At 42.8% G+C, this 20,845-nt stretch overlaps 1 protein-coding gene across 1 annotated transcript; it reads left to right on the plus strand.

Moving 5' to 3' along the window:
* The first annotated feature begins 304 nt into the window (after positions 1-304).
* LOC144073474 (uncharacterized) lies at positions 305-19,804 on the plus strand. The gene is made up of 9 exons (XM_077599319.1): positions 305-2,255; positions 9,465-9,671; positions 10,333-10,546; positions 11,599-11,760; positions 12,850-13,068; positions 13,209-13,355; positions 13,945-14,185; positions 14,267-14,431; positions 15,679-19,804. Exons 1-9 carry the CDS (start codon positions 1,597-1,599, stop codon positions 17,976-17,978), a joined length of 4,314 nt encoding a protein of 1,437 aa, XP_077455445.1. The 5' UTR covers positions 305-1,596; the 3' UTR covers positions 17,979-19,804.
* Positions 19,805-20,845: the final 1,041 nt, after the last annotated feature.

Raw genomic sequence — 20,845 nt, forward strand, 5'->3', positions numbered from 1 at the left:
GAATGAATAGTGAAAATGTAATATCCTCGTATGTGGACGCCATGTCTTTAAGAGGTTAGTTTTTGTTGTTGTTGTTGTTTTTCCCCATCCTAGCTCACTAATTGCCATCACCTGAACCCCCAGGTGAGTAACTTGTGTAAATTGGCTTAAAATGAATGAATAGTGAAAATGAAATATCCTCATATGTGGACGCCAGGTCTTTAAGAGGTTAGGTTTGTTGTTGTTGTTGTTTCCACCCTAGCTCACTAATTGCCATCACCTGAACCCCCAGGTGAGTAACTTGTGTAAATTGGCTTCCAGGCTAGCTCAGGGTCACGCGCGCGAGGATGACGCACCGGCAGCCGGAGAGAGCGTGCTCGCGTCTGGGTGATGTCGACTAGGACGTCATGGCCATTCAAATGTCACCTTGAAGAAGAAGAAAAATGCTGCTTCTCGTCGTTTTTATATGCTGATCCACGGAGAGAAGCATTTAAGATACTGGATGCGCGAGGCAGCGACCTCGTGGGGAGAAGTGAAATCCGAGCGTGACGTCACACTTCAGTCTTGGAAGGAAAGAAAGCCGACACTTGGACGCTCAACAAGTTGTTCTTTTCTTTCTTTGTCGACAAGGCTGGAAACATCCAAGGAAGGAGCACGCCGTCTTCATCTTCATGATCACCCGCGCGCGCGTGCGTGGACGCATGTCATGCGGGGTCGCGGGTGGGACGCACGCGCGGCTGACGCCGGGGAGAAGGTGACCGTGTTCCGACACCACTGAGCCGGCTTGGAGGACGAACTGTCTGGTGGGTTCGCTTTTTCACTCCTCCGTCTCCATCAATGTTCTCCTTATCCTTATCATTTCCCCCCACGCCACCCCACCCCTCCACGTACCCGCGCCTTTCTTGGGGGGATTCAATTCGTCGTGGTGCGACTCCGAACCGGAGCCTAATTTAGTTCTCACCCCCCCTTTGCCCACCGACGACCCTCCGCGGATCAAACGCCTCGATGTCCACCCGACCACCCTAGGTCGTGCGTGGGGGAGGAGTGGATCACATTTGGAGAATACGAGCGAGATCCATTATTATCACCACTTCCGTCCCTGGAGACCGGGGATTCGGTGCCAACGTGACCGGCGTCGGGAGCGACGAGGGCGGCTGCGTAGAGGCGAGGGAGGGCCTCTTGCCGAGCTTTCAAGGGCGAGGAAGGAGGGTAAAAACATCTGGGAGCGAGGACAAACGTCACTCGATGCCACGATTGGAAATGGAGATTTATTGTGCCCCCCCTCTCCAAGGACACTTGGCCACCACGATGACTTTTTCATTTTTATGTGGGTATTCATTTTCATCATAACCTCTTGAACAATTTCCACTCACGCTCTGCTGTGTTATTTCTGTTGGGAGAGACTCACATCACACATGCAGGACAGTAAGAAGACATGTCTGAGTGACAGAGGTGTACACTTCTTGAGCCAGGGGGGAGAGGGGGAGGACAGGGGGGGCTGCCTTGCTCAAGGGCATCTCCAGAGTAGTCGGGAAGCAGATTAGCATCCCTCTCATTTGTCTGCAGCGGAACTCTAAACGTTGTCCTCCGGTTCTGAAGTATTGATCCTCTTTACTGATGGATGGGGTGGCAGGCGGTGTGGGGACGCCCAGTAGTGCCGGTGGGTCCGGGGGTGAGCCCCTCCCCTGTCGTAATGGAGGGGAGTCAAAGCGGCGCAGCAAGGGCAGCCTACCTTCGCCGGGTTACAGGCTGTCCCAGGCATCCTTGGAGGGTGAGAAGGCTTCTTTCGGGGGGGAAACCGCCGCCACGGGGGGGCGCGGTCGTCGCCTCTCCATCATGAGCTCGGGCCTCCCCTTTCGCGCAGCTGGCACACCGACCACCCCGGTGCCTCTCGCTCACCCACCATCCCGCTCAGTGGGTTTCGTCCCTTCCCGTGCCGCCCTCGCTTCCACCTCTTCGTCTACGGGTACCGGGGTGATGGTAGTGGCGACTGGCCCGGAGACCACCACGACCACCACTTGCAACACCACGGCGGCCGGAACTCCCGAGACGCTGGGACCCTCGGCGCTTGCCGGGTTCGGCTTGGGGCTGGACGGCGAGGATTACAGCCAGTCCAACCAGAGTACTTTCATCCAGAGGCAGTTCGGAGCCATGCTGCAGCCCGGGGTCAACAAATTTAGCCTGCGCATGTTCGGATCCCACAAGGCTGTCGCTTTGGAACAGGAACGACTCAAGTCAGCCGGATCTTGGATCATACACCCCTATAGTGACTTCAGGTATGAGAACACACCCCCACATCAATTTGTGCAAATTAATACTTACCCTAATTGCTACGGTTAAGAAGATATAGTACAAATTATGGTCGTAAAATGGTCTGTGGTGGTTGCCAGAATATTAGCGTTCAAAAAGTACTTCCACCACCATAAATTTGTGTTTTCTTTTTAAAAAATCAAAATCAGTCTTTTATAATGGTCTTTTTTTATTAGAATATTCTGCTCTTTTCATGTATGATACAAACCCACACCGACGGGTGGGCAGTCAAGCGTGCTGACTACTGAGCTACTGTCAGACCGGTTGTATCAAATGCTCTATGCACGTAAAGGTCAGGAAAAATGTACTGCGTGAGAACTTTAGTCTGGTAGCACCTGAATGTAGACTGGGTTATTGTTTCAAATAGTCAGCCCGCCAGACTGCCACAATGACAACAGGGTCTGAGAGGGGTGAGAAAATGAGTAAGGAAGCTCATTGATACAACCGCTCTCTGGAATTCTACTGTTTTACAGTTTAGAAAAAAACGTGTTTATCTTTTATGGAAATATGGACAAAATTTTAACCACCATGCGGATGAAATAGCCTTAATCCTTTTCAGCGCAACATCAAGCTCAAATAGGATAAATAGTCTGTAGCAAATGTATGGATGGGAGATTTCAGCACATTCCAAGCATAACAAAAGTCAAGAGTTGCTGTTAGAAAGAAAAGAGATGAAGAGAGGGAGGACTCTGGAGGCCACCCAGGGCGTAGATGAGAATGTTAGAAAGCACAAGAATAGGTGTGGAGGGAATGGTGGGGGTGTTAGAAGTTGGTGTTTCTCTAGCAGACAAAGTGCAGGTGACAAGTTGTTCAATTTTAACAGTGACGTCACCACTTACTAGATACCGAGAGTAAAAATACACCGCTGCAATCTCGTGCTACTCGAGATGCAAATGTGGGGAGGAGAATCTGATCCTGTCCAATTTTTTGACTCTACCTATATTTCCATGTACATTTCAAATCAAACAAGACAAGCATTCAGAATAAATAACAAATATAATATTGAATATTGCAAATAATCGCTTTCAGTTGGGTTTATCTGTGCCTCCCCCTTTTTAATTTCTGTGTAACACATTCACCAATGGACACAATGCTAATTTGCATATATAAAGCACACATGTTCCTACATACCTCCATCTGATCTCATTCTGCCTTCAATGGAAAAGCTCGCAATTATGCCCAAGTTAAGATCACACTTTTTTTAATATCCATTTATTCTTAGCTACATTTGATGATACATTGACACGGATCAGGATTTCCCCTGGCAAAATTAAAGATTGTGATCCAAATGGTCATGTTTGGGCCTCGTGGCAGAGCTCCGGCGCTCCACCGAGTGTCACTTTGGCTTTCCAATGTTTTCATACACAGAGTAAAGCATACGCGCAGCGGTCCGTGTCGACAACTTCACGCCGGGATTAGGACGTGGTTGTTCTGTGAGTCAACGGCGCCTGAGGAGAAAATGACTAGCGAGACTGTTAATTTCGGGTTCCCCCTCGGGAAGGCTCTCTCACACTTATCAAAACAAGCTTTTTGTTTTTCAAAAGCTGTCAACATTGGAACCCGTAACGTCCAACCCTGTACAGCGAGTGCATTCTAGTTTACCAACACCACTCCATTCGTTTTGTATTGTACTTGTCCTCAAAAGGGAACACAATTGGGTAAGCCAGTACATATCCCGAGTCCTGCACTGATTGCTACTTTATTAAAAAACAAACTACAAATTAGCATATCTATGTAGATTGAAGTGTACCATACATTCATTCCAGTATGGCCAGTATGTCTAGGACAATGTTCCCTCTAAGCTGCGCGCGTGCGCAATTGCGCACTACTCTCGTCTTCTCTGCGCACAGCAAATCATATGGAGCGCACAAAATAAAATCCCATTTAAAAAAAATATTTTTTTAGCTGTGATACCGACGCACTAACCACTCATCCGCCGGGCCGCCCATTCATAGATATTAATCATTACATTTTATTATTACTAAATCATTTATGTGTAGTAGACATGCACCTGCTTATGGCAGGTGTGATACTGGTGTGTGCCCATAGCGAGCAATGATGATGTTGCTCACACTGGTACTCAGTGTGCTCAGGGAGGTTGTCTTTCTGCCCAGATAAACAAAAAATTAGAGGGAACATTGGTCTAGGATAGATTCAAATATCAATTTTTTGGAGTCTAGACCAGGAGTTGGGAACCTTTTTGAAGGAAAGAACCATAAACAATTCATATTTTTAAAATGTTAATCCTTGAGAGCCATGCTCTGAATTCGAAAGTCAACATACATGAAAATGTGTGCCTTTTTTAGTCACATCACCACTTTTAAAGTACAAAAACTCTGAATTATTTTGACAACATTGTTACGTTGTTGCTAATCAACGAGCATATCCTTTCAGAAGAGTGTAATGAAAACAAAATTATGATTTTAAGTTATAAATTATAGTGTCAATGGCATAATACCAAAGTAACACTCCTATTCCTGCGCTTTCTCACCAGCTGTTTCCATAGTTTACCTCACAGGTTAGCGGAGAGCCATATGTACCCATCAAAAGAGCCATAGGTTCCTACCCCTGATCATAGTTGTTTATCCATCTTGCTGAGGATTGTTGATCTTATGTGAGAAGAGCATACACTCATAATCTCGGTCTTCATGGAAACCCTCATAAATTTAAGGATGTTAATAATTCCAATTACTGCAAGAAGATTATAATTGAATATTTGATTCATTATGTATGCCATTGTCAATTATGCACCTCGAGTGTGCATTATGCATAATTCAGTCAACTGACTTTAAAAGTCTAACTATTAAACACTTGTAATCTGAAGCGAGAGTGAAGACAGATTACTTTCTAAAGCCCCCTTCCCACTTCATGTCCAACATTGACCATGAACGCAAGAACCTTTGCTGATGAGTAAAAGCCACGTGTGTGCACGCGCTGCTTTAATTAAAGGACTTCTGTGATAAGCTCTCACCTCATTAAGTCACATTTCTGCTCCTCAAAGAATACATAAAGACTGGAAGGTGAGGGCAGAAATGAGTTAGCCGTGCCAGGAGATAGTTGAACATAATCTTCAACACAAAAGACTATTTTATTTGAAAAAAAAAAGAAGATAATTTTAAGTAAATTCTATGTACCTTAAGGTCTATAGCACATGATTCAAAGTGGCGGCCCGGGGGCCAAATCTGGCCCGCCACATCATTTTGTGTGGCCTGCGAAAGTAAATCATGAGTGCCGACTTTCTGTTTTAGGATCAAATTAAAATGAAGAGTATAGATGTATATAAAATTTCCTGATTTTCCCCATTTAAAATCAATAATTGTAATTTTTTAATCCATTTTTCTGTGTTTTTAGTTCAAAAATCATTTTATAAAATCTAAAAATAAATATAAAAAAGCTAAAATAAACATTGTTTTAGATCTATAAAAAAACTGAATATTCAGGGATTTTAATCCAGTTCTTTTAATCCATTTATTAAAAATAATCTAAATATTATTACTAAAATGGTCTGGCCCACGTGAAATCAAGTTGACGTTAAAGCGGCCCGCGAACCAACCCGAGTCTGACACCCCTGGTCTATAGTATGCTTTTTTTCCTCCCCTTTAATATTTTTCGTAATGAAATTAATACATTAGATATTATCTATTGTCTGTTACTATCTTGTACATTGTCTTTATTAGCCCATTTTGTCTGACAAAAGTAAGCCGCCGCTTACGACCCACTCCAGATATGGCAAGGTCAATACTGACAATGGCTTTTTGTTACCATGACAACTAGGGAGGCGGCTGCACTTTGATGCCCAGGTCTAAAAAAATTTTTTTTTAAAACGACAATGGAGGGAAAGACATTCAGAGAGTTAAAGTTGAATTACCAAAAATCATAAAATCATAGTTAATATTTTCCCATTTCATACGTTCGCACATTTTTCTGATGGATTGTGCTTACGAACAAAACAGGCAACTATTTCAAACTTTGTTTCATGAAACCAACATGTAATTAATGCAAAGATTTCCTCTTTTCTAGACTTTTTAATGAATTTCTTGCATTAGCATTCAGGGTTGATTTCAAATGTATTGTTAATACAATTGTCTGTACGCCCTTAGAAAAGGTTGGGAATTGTAGTTTACTTATTTTAAATTGCTCTGAATTTAAAATACAAAAGTAAACCCCACATTATGAAAACAAATGAGTGCAAGAAGCGACTCTCATCCAAAGCAATAAGAGACTGCAACTCAATACTTTTGTCCATGGTTAACCAAGCGAGTCACATTGCTTGTTTTGTTAGCGTCTCATCATGGATTTTATTGCATTTATTTCCATGAATTAATTAGAGCACAAAGCAAGCCGCTGAAAGAATTTTTTTTTAGGTATTGAGGTACAAATGCCTGGCTTTCAATTCTTCCCCTGTACTTTGTTTAAAAAGTTATAGTAACGTGTAGTATTTGTGTAAATGTCTCGATCATTGGTTGAATGCTGTTGGGTGCTTTTATAGCGGATTTAAATAGTGGTTTGTCTATATGTGGCCTGCCAGTCCATGCTATGAAAAAAATAGATGAATGGGAATAGAGCTGTCCAAGCCGTTTTGTTCAATGTTGAGTGCGTTGTGACATTTGAAACTGTGTTTTAAAATGAATGTGTCATTGTGCTCATTTATTTGGGTGGGTAGAAGAGCAACGGCCACACTCTTTTCATCATGGCAGACAAGCTTGCAATCAAAGGAGAAGCAGTCGGTGAAATGAGTGTGAGTGGGACACCAGCTGAGCAGCTCCATGCAGGTCACTACTTCCCGCCCAGCACCTGCTCACGTTCATCATAAGATTGGCAAGAGAGCCCGCCGAGAAACTTTAATTGCATTTGCAATTCTGATGCGCACACCAGCAATTGCGTCCACTTGAGTAACTTTATACACACACACACACACACTTTACAAAACTCATTGCATCGTTCCCCACTTTTAAGAAGTTATTTCAAAATCATAGAACATAAATACTGTACTCAATACCAAAAAACACATTCTTGTACACTTCAAAAATATTTTATGCACGTAGTATAATAGTAATACACTCAATGCATTGTGGCATGAGTCTAATGCCCTAGGTATCTGCCTTTCTTGTTTATTTTCAACTATTTTGTTTTTATTTGTCCTTATATCTACTTTTGAAAGTAAAAGACAGTTATTTCTATTACTTTTCCATTTGTTTAGAGGTGGGCGTAGTAAAACAAAACAAAAAATCAACACGTTTACATTTTTAACACTACAGTGTTATTTTAACATGAAGCAAATGCAAATTGTTTGCTTCGGTGGGCTTCTCAAAACTACGCGGTGGGCCGAATTTGCTGCCGGGCCTAGAGTTTGACACCTGTGTTCTAAGTGCTATCTGCTGGAAACAGTCAAAGGGATTCAGATCTGATTTAATGAGCCGTTCACATTGACATAGTTACCGCATTGGTTACCACCGAGGGTGATGGACATCCAATCCAATTTCTGCCTCTTTTGAGAAGTCTAGTGAATGGGTTTCAATGTTGGCATGCATGTGGTTCATCGCCGATTCCATTAGAGCGCACAATGTCGTAGAATTGTTCCCTGTAATCGCAGTTAACAAAGGAAGTCCTCAAGGTCACAATTCATCTTCATCCATCGCTATGACAGCAGCATCCTCATTGCTTATGCTCTGGCAAAAGTGTGTGTGTGTGCACTCGAGTGTGTGGAATGATGAGTCATACTTCATCTTCATCAGTCTAGTGGTCCCAACATGAGGTTTTGTTACCAAATTATAGCTCAATAGGGATCGAACACAGCACTTGAGGCTGCTCTCGTAAAGAGAGAATTTGGTGTGTGTGTGTGTGTGTGGCTGTGTGGCTGTGTTTGTGTGTGCTATGAGGGGAGGGAGCTATGTCATTGATGTGGGTTAAGGTGATGGATTGAGAGCATTGGTGGGGAAATAGATGGAAGGAGGACACAAGTGGTCTGCACATGATTGGGTTGTCTCATCTTGTCATCCGTTAATCACATTCAACATCGTGTCCCTGTCGTTTTATGGGTGGGCCTAACGTCACTCTCTAAAGTCCAGACTCCCCCCCCCCTCTCCCTCCCGTCAAAATACACACAAGTAATTCAGATTAATGAGACTCCTCAAGGTTACTGATTAGCTCTGTTTCCTCTACGGTTCACTTATCCTTCCCTCATAGTACGTTGGAATCATTTGAAAGGACCTAAATTTGGCATTACGCAGAGGAAGTGAGGTACATAGCGAACGGATGGACGAGATAAAAAGCTATTAAGGTGTATTACAGGAATATACTGATAATCACCAAATGCACTGTGCTCAACCAAGCAAAGCGGTGGGTGCCAGTGGACATATTGCTAAGAGATTATTGCTACGACAAAACGCAACAAATCTTAGCGAGGAGTTGGGGATTTGTAACCGGAGAGTTTGACATCAGCTGTGATATGTACTCCCACTTAAAGACGATATAATAGCTCCGTGATACATGATTATATTGTGATTTCATCAAGGGCTGAATTACACTTCAAGGTGTCTATTGCAATGCAGGGATTTAGATTCGATTCAATTAGATTAGATAACTTTATTCATCCCTTATTTGGGAAATTTCACTGTCACAGTAGCAAGAGGGTGAGAATACAGACACAGAAAAATACATTTTAGACATAAATAAATAGGTAATAAATAAGTTAAACAATAAACAAATAAGCGTGTTGCTGAAATATATACCCACATATATAAATAAACATATACATACATACACATAGATGCACATGTATACATACGGTTGGTCTTATATGTTATATGCGGAAGAGAGGTTGACAGCAACGCTGTCAGGTCGAATGTTTACCTGCTGTGAAATTGTCCAACCACAGTCAATAAAATAAATAACACACATGGACATTATTTGACAGAGGAGAAAGCTCTCATTGAAGGAGCCGCACGTTGTCAGCACCAGGAAATAAAACCTTTACTGCATTGTTGTTTTACCACATTACTACAAGCAAATAATTTTATCACCACAATTCCAACACTTTAACCCTCCGGTGCATATGGGGGGTCAAAAATGTCCCCCAAGGCCTGTTATTCTGAGTGTAGGTATTGGTCGGTCATGCATCTTGGGGGTTAAATGTTTATTTTATTATGACTGGTATTGTTTTCTCATACATGTAGATTCTACTGGGATTTGTTAATGCTGGTCCTGATGATGGGCAATCTCATCGTGCTGCCGGTGGGCATCACGTTTTTTCGAGACGAGAACACGGCGTCATGGATCATCTTCAACGTGGTGTCCGATACACTTTTCATGGTCGACCTGGTACTCAACTTCCGCACGGGGATCGTCAAGGAGGACAGCACGGAAATACTGCTGGACCCCCGGTCAGTGTGGTTTTGTTTGTGTATGTTAAGAGTGGGAAATAACAAAGTTCTAAAGTTTTATGGCAAAAAAATAATACATTTGTAAAAATTCGCTAGGTGGGAGACAAGATTGAAAAAAATAATCAAACATCTTTTAGTAAGATTTTTTGGGGGACAGATTTTGTGCTCATGCTCCACTCATGTAATATAAAAGTTTTAATATATTTGTATAGTTTGAAAGGCGTGTTTATGGACCTTAAATTTTGTCATAAACATCGTAAATGCTAAAAAAATATCTAAAAAAACAAACACCTAAACATTTCCTTTTTTACAACTTTGACTTTTTCTACTTAAGCATAGTAGATGAACTAGTAACATTAAGCAGTCTTTATTCAAGCAGGTATTTGTTCATCTGTGTGCTTAGGTAATGCATGTGAGCAATTTCCACCTGTGGTGTAATATCAATAGGGCATTCGGGTTGCCTCAAATGTAAATGTTCTCTCCCGGCATTCAAACACACAAGCGATATGAAAAGGTGATGAGCCGCCAGTGGGAGAAGACCTTTGTTCACACACCATCTTTCTCCTGATGAATATGAATGAGCTGCCAGTTTAAAACTACAAGCACATCCCCACAGCTTAGTGTGCCAAATGTGGAATTTCACTGACTGATTGTGCCGCAGGGCCATCCGCCAGAAATATTTGAAAAGCTGGTTCCTAGTGGACTTTGTGTCCTCCATCCCCGTGGACTACATCTTCCTGATGGTTGACAGCCTGGATTCGGAAGTGTACCGAACAGCCCGAGCGTTGCGCATTGTCCGCTTCACCAAAATCCTAAGCCTGCTGCGGCTTCTGCGACTTTCCAGACTCATACGCTACATCCATCAGTGGGAGGAGGTGAGACCCTCAGACTACCGGATTTTGTAACTTGATGGGGGGGGGGGGGGGGGGGGGGGGTGTTTTTTCCCCTCCATAAGATTGCTCTTAGAAATCATACATAGCGTTTCAGAAAATGAATGAATGAATAAATAGAAATAAGTTCACTTTTTACACATAAGGATATCTTATCAAAACTTGACCAAAATTCACTTTTTACTCTCCCTATACTAAGTTTCCTCTAAACCAGTCCATTATTTTGAGTACCTGCGGCACCCTCATTGTAGGAAGGAGCGCTTCCGCAGATCCTTCCTCCCATCAGCTGTCAGGCTCTTTAACAAATAAATGGCTGTGTGTTAAGACCTACCGTATGCATGCATGTAAATCTATGTATGTATATGTGTGCTTATATGAGTGTGTGTGTGTGTGTATATATATATATATATATATATATATATATATATATATATATATATATATATATATATATATATATATATATATATATATATATATATATATATATATATATATATTTCAGCAACACACTTATTTATTTATATATTTATTCATGTATTTATTTATTAACTTACTTATTACCTATCTATTCATGTCTAAAATGCCTTTCCTATTTCTGGATCCTCACCCTCTTGCTACTGTGACAACGAAATTTCCCGAATACGGGATGAATAAAGTTATCCAATCCAATCCAATCCAAAAACAATTGTGTAGCATTCCGTCAAGGCCAAAAGTTTTGCAATCTTCTAACTAATCACTGAATAAATGCTAGAGATGACAAAAGAAAAAAAATGGCAACAAATGATTGAATTAATTTGAGACTCAGTCGAGTGCAGCCCTCCATCAAGATTAAACACTTAACAAAAGTTCTGGCAAAAAGTTCTTTGAGCAGTAAAAAAAAAAGCAATAATATAATGATTAGGGAAGGATAAGACTCCCAATGCATTCTCCATTTCTTATTTGTAAAACAAATACACAAGCCAACACCTTTTCAACAATTTAAACCTTTTACTAATTTATATTTGTGAAGCCAAACATATTCCACACCTCCTCAGATCTTCCACATGACGTATGATCTGGCCAGCGCCATGGTGAGGATCGTCAATCTGATCGGGATGATGCTGCTACTGTGCCACTGGGACGGTTGTCTGCAGTTCCTGGTGCCCATGCTGCAGGATTTCCCACCTGATTGCTGGGTCTCCAAGAACCTGATGGTGGTGAGGAGAATGTTTGCATTTTAATTCAAAAGAAAATAGAACACACACGGACAACTCTCACTCTGTTTGAACAGCTCGTGCTGGATATTTCCCATGGCGACCACACAGGCCTCCTTCCAGTTATCCACATTTATGTGTATGCCGTGTAGAATATTTGCTTTTAATTGGCTCGTACGCCACTGCGCCCGACTGGAATAAAATCATCATTATCATCACGCATCCGCTGGGAAAGAGGAAAATATGACAAACCCTCCCTCCGGATGGATAAGCTAGAAGTGTGTTTGTGAATGGGCTTTTTTTTAGCACACTACATACACACTCGTACAGGGATTCGTGCAGGACACAAATGAATGAAGAGCTGAGTCATGTCACCATCGTTGCCCAGGCAACTGTTGCTGAGGAGGCAGATGCTCGAATTGTCCTTGGAGAAATTCCCCTCGTGTTGGGCCGTCCAAAAAACACAAACACGGTATAATTACACAAAAGCCCAATTTGCCTTTAATCTGACCATTATAATAGTGCAATGACCTTTTTATACGCAATGTTTTTGTGTGGGTTGGTAAGTGTGCCATTGGTTAATGCTAGGGCAATCCCTTAACCATGTTTTTAATGACCTGTTATACCGTCATACCGTATTTTCTCGCATATAAGCCGCCCCGGCGTATAAGCCACACCCTTAAATTGTTGGATTTTACAATTTCTCGCATTCACCTCCATATTCATGCTTTTAATAGGGAGTACAAATGTGTTACTTAGGGGAAAATCTTGAGAAAAATCATTGCATGTGGTATTTCTGAGATACTGTATGAATCAAAAGCACATTATTACGGTCAATATTATAAGGAAGTTAGTAATTCATCCAGTAATGCTTGTTTTCTTACTGCAAAACAGAAAATAACCAACAAATAGTAAATGTTAATTTCCCGATATCTACTGGTGAAAAAGAGTATAGCAATGCTGTAAGTCTTGCGCGCATATAAGCCGTGCCCTTGATTCAATCATCATTTTTTTTTTTGTTACAACTACGGCTTATATGCGAGAAAATACGGTAGGTCTGGAATTAATAAAGCACACCTTTTTGTGCCACAGAACGACACATGGGGCGTGCAGTACTCATATGCCCTCTTCAAAGCCATGAGCCACATGTTATGCATCGGATACGGCGCCCAAGCACCTGAGGGCATGACCGACGTCTGGCTAACCATGCTAAGTATGATTGTGGGCGCCACCTGCTATGCCATGTTCATCGGCCACGCCACTGCACTTATTCAGTCGCTTGACTCGTCACGGAGGCAGTACCAAGAGAAGGTGACGTGACGAATTTCCATTCTATCAAGACATTTTGCTTTAGAAGAATCCTCATGTAACTATTAATAGATGAGCAGGGTATTTTTTTTATATAAAAGGTTTTAGTGTCCTGACATTAGTCCATTTTTGTGTGGGTACAGTACAAGCAGGTGGAGCAGTACATGTCCTTCCACAAGCTTCCTGCAGACGTACGTCAAAAGATCCACGAGTACTACGAGCACCGCTTCCAAGGAAAGATGTTTGATGAGGAGAACATACTGGGAGAACTCAGCGAGCCGCTTAAAGAGGTAGCGTGTTTGAGTTACGAATGAGTTCTTATGCTAGCGATGTCACCCCAATTTATGCGTGTACTTGAATTGAGTAAAACGGTACTCGGACGTTTCGTCGAAAGACGTTTGGTCGACCGGACGTTTGGTCGCCGGGTTGTTACTGTTGAAACCAGCTCTCAAAATTATAATCATGAGAGAGGGAGAGAGCGAGAGTGAGTTTAATATGTAAATATCTAATGTTAAAATATCAACAGTAAACTCTCTGTCATAATTTGACAGTGAGCGAACCCGGCGACCAAACGTCCGTTCTACCAAACGTCCGTTCTACCAAACGTCCGGTCGACCAAACGTCCGGTCGACCAAACGTCCGGGGACCAAACGTCTTTCGACCAAACGTCCGGCCACGGAGTAAAACACCCCCTCAGATGATAGGCCGACTTTAAGAAAGAGTGTTGCCTTGATATACGACTGACCTGACTTCGACATATGCCATCATTTTAACAGTCAAAGGGAAAGCAGAGCGCAAAGAGTGACAAACGGAATAATGGATAACCACAAAATAATGGATGAAATCCAAATTTAGAGGTCCATTTCTGTGATTGCACAGGAGATCGTGAGCTTTAACTGCCGCAGCCTGGTTGCCAACATGCCGCTGTTTGCAAATGCTGACCCCAACTTTGTCACCGCGGTGCTCACCAAACTTCGCTTCGAGGTCTTTCAACCAGCTGACTTCATTATCCGAGAGGGAACCATGGGAAAGAAGATGTATTTCATCCAGCATGGGCGCGTTGGCGTGCTCACCCGTGGCAACAAAGAGACGAAACTAAGCGATGGTTCCTACTTTGGAGGTGAAAATGGCGTCCTGTGAAGAAGATACTCTTCTTTTGTGTCTTTATTGATCTGTTGCTTATTCTCTCCTCCAACACAAGAAATCTGTTTGTTGACTCGAGGACGGAGGACAGCCAGTGTACGTGCAGACACGTATTGTCGTCTGTATTCTCTCAGCGTGGACAGCTTTAATGAGGTGCTGGAAGAGCACCCCATGATGCGGCGAGCCTTTGAGACTGTCGCCGTCGACCGATTAGACCGCATAGGTAATTTCTTCTTTTTTATTCTACCCGTGAAGTGGGTGAACTTTTTTCCAATCTTAATCCAGTAATTATGTGTCCAGATTTTGTTAAAGCTCCTCGACTCTTTTGTGAGGAATTGTCCTTGGCAGAAAGGTCATAGCGCACTTTTGAATAAAGACTCGGGGGAAGTTCCTAAAGTTTAAAGTGCATGCGTGAACTGCACTAGCTTTTTATTCGACTTTCCAATAGACTATATCTTATTAGTTATTTTCTTCACCGAGTACAGTAAGCACTCAATTATCGCAACTTCACTTATCACGAAGACAATACTTTGCGATTTTTTTCTGCTATTATTATTTTTTATTTACTTCAGTGCTGAGTCCCAGTAGCAAGGGTGGCTTCCACTTACAAATTTCAGCATGGATTTTCACATTTTTATGAACTTAAAAAAAAATTGATGGTTGGGCAATATTTTTTTAAAAAAGTTTATAAAAATGTGAAAATCCACGCTGAAACTCATAAGTGGAAGCCATCAGCTGTCAGGCTCTTTAACAAAAAAATGGCTGTGTTAAGACCTACCGTATCCATGGATGTACATCTATGTGTATGTATATGTGTGCTTATATATATGTATGTGTATGTATATGTGTGTGTGTATATGTATGTATATATATATATATATATATATATATATATATATATATATATATATATATATATATATATATATATATATATATATATATATATATATATATATATATATATATATATATATATATATATATATATATACATATACACACATATATACATATATATACATATACATAGTATACATATACATACACATACATATATATGTATATATATACTATATATAGTTCAGCAACACGCTTATTTATTTATATATTTATTTATTAACCCACTTATTACCTATCTATTTATGTCTAAAATGCCTTTCCTATATATATATATATATATATATATATATATATATATATATATATATATATATATATATATATAATGGGGGTGACTCTACTTTGCAATTTTTCGATTGTCGTGGCCATGTCTGGTCTACATTAACCACAATATTGGAGGGATTACTGTACACAGTTCATATACATTCTGTTGCATGAATGGTAACTGGTGGAAAAACTGTTTATTTGTTTCTTCTGCCATCTTGTGGAAGAGCAATTAAATATTCGGCTGGTCACTATATGCGGCTTGTGGTTGTGAATCTCTGTCTTACCCATTTATTTTTACAGGAAGGAAGAACTCTGTGCTTTTGAGGAAATCCTCTCAAGGAGGCTCACTTGGGGGCAGTATGGGCCGTGGAGGAGGCCGAGGTGGGGGAGGTCCGGGAGCAAGCGGCGGCCTGGCGGCCGGCAGTCTGGGCTCGTGCGACAGCATGCTGGTCCAGCAGATCGTCAAGCATGACAGCATGCCGGCCATGCAGGACGCCATCGCCGCAGCGGCGGCGGGAAGAAGCGGAGTCATGGGAGGAAGTGGTGCCATATCCCCCAGGCCCCGCCCTGTCATTTGGGCGCCGCTGGTACACGCCCCACTGCAAACGGCTGCTGCTACCAGTAACGTGGCCATTGCTCTCATGCACCAGCAGCAGCAACAGCAGCAGCAGATCCAGCAGTTGCAACAGCAGCACGCGCTCGCTGGGACCTTCTTCTTACCCTCCCCGCTCATCTCGCCATCACCCTCCTCCTCATTTCCGCTCTCTCCTCCTCGCGCTCCCGTCTTGCAACCCCTCCGCCCCTCCGTCAGCTCCCTCATCGGTATGATGGCAATGAGCGGGATGGGAGGTTTGTCTCCCAGACCGTTCCCCGTCTCCCCCTCCGCCGTGGGCCCACTCGGCGGCTTGATGTCCCCACCAGTGGCCAAAACTCCACCCGCCGCGGTCTCCTCGGTGCCAGGCCAACAAGGAAGGACTCTGCATTACAACATGCGCCTCCAGGGTGATCCCCCCTCGGTACATGGTGGATCACTTGCCACTCCAACCAGTGGCGCCGCATCGACAGCAACCCTACCCAAGATGCAAAGTGCAAATCCTTCTCGTGCGGCCATTGGCCCCTTGGATAGCAGCGCGAACGTGACTAACCAGCAAAGGGCAAAAGAAGCCTTACTGCGCCATGGTGGCAACAGTTGTCAAGGGCTGCCTGCTTTAGGCAGACTCACCCAGGAAGCCAGGCTCCTTTCTGCATCACAGCCAACATTGCCTCACCGCTCTTGGGCAGGATTGCAGCCCCACCCCCCTCTCCATCGGAAGGCTTCCGGAGGGAATTTGCTAGCAGCTCCTTTCTTGGCAGGACAGTTAGCGCGTGGTGGCAGTGCAGGGATACTAACCTCCAACCCTTCAGTGCAGCCTATTGCAAACCTTACATCCAATACGCAAATACACTCGCCTATTCTGCCCACCATGTACGCACAATGTGCCCCTCACACTGCCCCCTTACCCATCTCTACACCTACACACACGCCGGCCGCAGCACCCCCTCCAAAACAAACACCGCCATCCGCCACCCCTTCACCCGTGCCCACTCCGTCGTCCCCAACACCCACGCAGGTGTCGCGCCCCAAACCCGCTCCGACCTCATCTTCTCGTTCCTCCTCGCCGCCCCCGTGCTCCACCCCTCCCTTGACGGGAACCACCCCATTGTCTCTTTTTTCAACTCCACGTCCCAAACCGCTTGCCACGCCATCTCCATGCTCCTCATCTCCCTCGCCTTCCTCCACCCCTCCTCCGTCATCCGTTTCCACTCCATTTCCCCTTCCTCAGACATTTGCCCCAAAGTCCTCTCTCAGCTCTTCGCCACCATCGCCCGTGGTCTCCATGTCCACGGCCCCCCTCCAAGGTCCTCGGGTCAAGGCATCCAATACGCCACCCACCGTGTCACCATTGTCTGGCCCGAGCCCTGCACAAACACCAATCCATTCCCCAACTCTCACACAGGTGTCACGCCCCCATCCCTCAACCACTTCCCAAACATTATCATCCCTTTTCTCCCAAGCTCCTACCCAAACACTCGCCCCACCTTCACCACCTCTATCCAGCAAATCTCCAAGCCCAACCTCCTGTCTGCAGCCTTCCATTGTAGCTTCTGCCCGGAGCCCCTCCTCCAGCCAGATCCCCAAACCAGTGTCGTCCCTGACCTCAAATCCTACCCCAGTGAGCACAAGTTCCCCCACCAAAGTCCGCTTCACTGTATACCCTGTAAAGCAAACACACTCCGTGCACACTCCTAGCGCCACACCAGGTTTGAATAATCCTGCAAAGTCAAACCCTGTCTCAACAAAAGCCCCCTCTTTCCCTACCGCATCTTCGAGTGACTGTGCCACGTCCCCCCAGCCTTCAAAACAAACTGCAGTCGCCACAGTCGCACCGACCCACGCTTCCAAACTCAATTCATCCTCGCAGGCTTCCGCCCTCTCATCGACACATACCACCACGCCGGCTAACAACACCTCTCCGAAGGTGGGTAAAAATGACCCCCAGCTGCCAGTGGCCAGAAAAGACTCAGAGGGGCTGAGACACAAACTGCCTGCGAACATGTAAAAGAAAATATAGGAGGAATCGTACTTTTTGGCTGCCAGAACACAATCCTTCTGACCTCTAGGCGGGCATCCAGTTTCAAGTAGACAAACTTCATAGTGTTTGCATTCATGCTAGGATGTGATTGTCTTAGAACATAGTGTGTTTGTGGGACTCAACCAGGCCAACCATCAAAGAAGAAAAGATGCATCGTGTGTCGTGTACGTGCATAAATATTGGGGTCAGTGATTACGGAAAACAGGTGAGTATGTGTTTGTGGTATTGTTCCCTTTCCATTCTCTGTTGAGTTAAAACAGCAATATATGAGCGATAGCTTCCAATTCTGTGCATTTGTGTTGGGACGTCTACAAATTTAATGTTGTAGTGACTGCACTGATTTGGTGCATAGAAGTCAGAATACGACAGCAAAGGTAAGATTTTAGTGGAAATATTAAATATACACAAAAAGCATGCCCAGGAAAGCACTGAAGAAATAGAATGGGCGAAGGGTACTCGGTCGTTTGGTCGCCGGTCTTTTGGTCGCCCGAAAGGTTATTGATAATTACCATTTAAATCGTTGCTCAAATTCCCTAAATACAAACTGTGAATTATTATTTAGTCATACTTAATGCCCTATTAATTATTAGGCTAAAGAAAAGCTCTAAATTTCCCGTACTTTTATTGTGTTTTGTAGGAGAACTTGTTAAGACCCTGACTGACGTCCCTTCCTAAGGGAAAACTCATGTACATACAAACTCTAATACATCGGCTCAGTGAAACTGCTCAGGGCCATTGTTGGCTTTTATTGATGCGTAGACCGTGTTGTTTTACCTTGTTTTGTCACCGGTCTTTTGGTCGCCCGTTGTTTGGGTCCGGGCGACCAAAAGTCCGGCGACCAAAAGATGGCGACCAAAAGACCGGCGACCAAACGACCGCACACGGATTTAGTCATAAAGATTAATTGATGAGGCAAAGATCGTTGGGCTTTGACTACATCGTTGCGAGGAGATCATTGAACCAAAAAAAATAACTTAATCATGACCCAAGATTTATGCACAGTACTGTATGTCACAGGGACTGAACATATAATGTTGTTGTTTTGTTTTTGTTTGTTTTTGCGTTGGTGAAAGGTGAGTTACAAATCATACAGGCAATACACTGCTTCCTCGCACTTCCCAACACCACCAAAGTTTAATAATAACAAAAATATCGCTACATGTGAATAAGTAAGAGTTGTGCACAAACACTACTAGTATAGTTTTGTCCCAAATATGTGTTGATTGTTTTTTTTATTCCACATGCAGCAAACGTTTAAACTTTCCTCTGGACAATTTATGTGAAATGCATTTTTTTTCTAAGCTGTATTGATCACCTCTCTGCTGTGCACTGTGGCTCACTTAAGTTTGGCTGGTTGTAAATAGGTGCCTCGTGACCCGCCTTCTCCGGCTTTCATCTATGTCCGTGCTTTCATGTGACTTCACAGCTCTGCATGCAAGCGCTTCCTTTTGACACCTTTCAGTTTCCTCAACACTCCATCAGCTTCTTTTTCACATATGCTGCCTCCTCCCCGTGTAGCTGTGTCTTTTACCTTCCATTTCCACTCCTATTTGATGTTCTGTGTGGGTAGCAACAAGGATACCATGATGCCTAGACTATATATATATATTTAAGGACCAAAATGTTTTATTTTCTATTTATCACAGCTTTAGCTTTTGAATGGAGTAAAAAAAACTAAAGAGCAATTCATATCAGAGTGATGGAAAGAAAGTGACAGTGATTGTCATAATGATGTTGTATGTGTGACTATATAATAAAAATAAAGCTGCTTTAGATATCATAGTTTGCGCTGTTTTGAGACATGGGCTTATTTTGTGTATCTTTGTGCCTCCTACGTCTTCTTGCATGCATAATTAATTTGCAGTGAGAACAATGGATGCTGGCACTGCCAGACTGGAAGAAACTGGATGTGACGTGTCACCATTACTACCTATTTCAGGTAAGAATGACAAAAAGCTTACAAGTTTTAATTTAGTTTTATTTGAGAACGATAGAATACTAGGTGGTGAAAATATGTACAGTTTATTTGGCAATGTTATTGTAGTTTGCTTGAAAGTGGAATGGTACTTTTTTTTTTTACAACCATCCATATTCTTTTATCCAGATCACTTTATCTTACTTTTCTTTCAAACCCAACCCAGAAGCACTAAAATGGTATGCCACCCTGGCACAAATGATTTACATTTACATCATGTCAAGTCTTGTCAGTATAACATAACGCTTACATTAAATAAAAAATACCAATGTTAGAAAACTAAAGAAAAACTAAAAGATGACAGATTTGAAAATAGTATAGAATAAATCAAATAAAAGAGAAAATGCAACAGAATATACATTATTTTTATGTTGGCAATGACATCCTAGAGGCCTCAATTGTGACATTAAATAGGGAGTGATCACCAGATGGCGACAAAATTCTGATCATCATCTAATCAACTTGTCAGGACCTCAGGTACATTTCTCGTTTTATATACTGTTTACATACAAAAAACGGGAACTTTTAAAAAAAATCAATAAAAGCAAGAGTGATGGAAGAAGCATATTTGTTCAAATTAAATGAAACCTTTAAAACATGCAATTTAATAAACAATGTTTATTTGTGTAAAATTACGGCTATCAAATCATGGCATCTTCCTGTACGAATGCATTCTTAAAATCTGCATTTGAGATTCAGCTGGGATACTGTGACTTTTATACTGAATTTAGCATCATTTACTTGTTCAAGGTCACTGTCTCGCAATGTTTTTTTCACTTGCTCATGTCTGCCAATATGTACTTCAAATATTCATGTTTTTTTAGGATCACATGCACCTGCATCTCAGGTTTATCCACCC

This window comes from Stigmatopora argus, chromosome 4 (genome assembly GCF_051989625.1).
Source record: "Stigmatopora argus isolate UIUO_Sarg chromosome 4, RoL_Sarg_1.0, whole genome shotgun sequence".
In the NCBI taxonomy this organism is placed as follows: domain Eukaryota; kingdom Metazoa; phylum Chordata; class Actinopteri; order Syngnathiformes; family Syngnathidae; genus Stigmatopora; species Stigmatopora argus.

What these genes read in the sequence shown, in the direction of transcription:
- LOC144073474 (XM_077599319.1), top strand. Translation starts at nt 1,597, where the DNA reads ATGGATGGGGTGGCAGGCGGTGTGGGGACGCCCAGTAGTGCCGGTGGG. An exon ending in GGAGGCAGTACCAAGAGAAG is followed by an intron (nt 13,069 to 13,208) that starts GTGACGTGACGA and finishes GTGTGGGTACAG; the next exon opens with TACAAGCAGGTGGAGCAGTA. An exon ending in TCAGCGAGCCGCTTAAAGAG is followed by an intron (nt 13,356 to 13,944) that starts GTAGCGTGTTTG and finishes GTGATTGCACAG; the next exon opens with GAGATCGTGAGCTTTAACTG.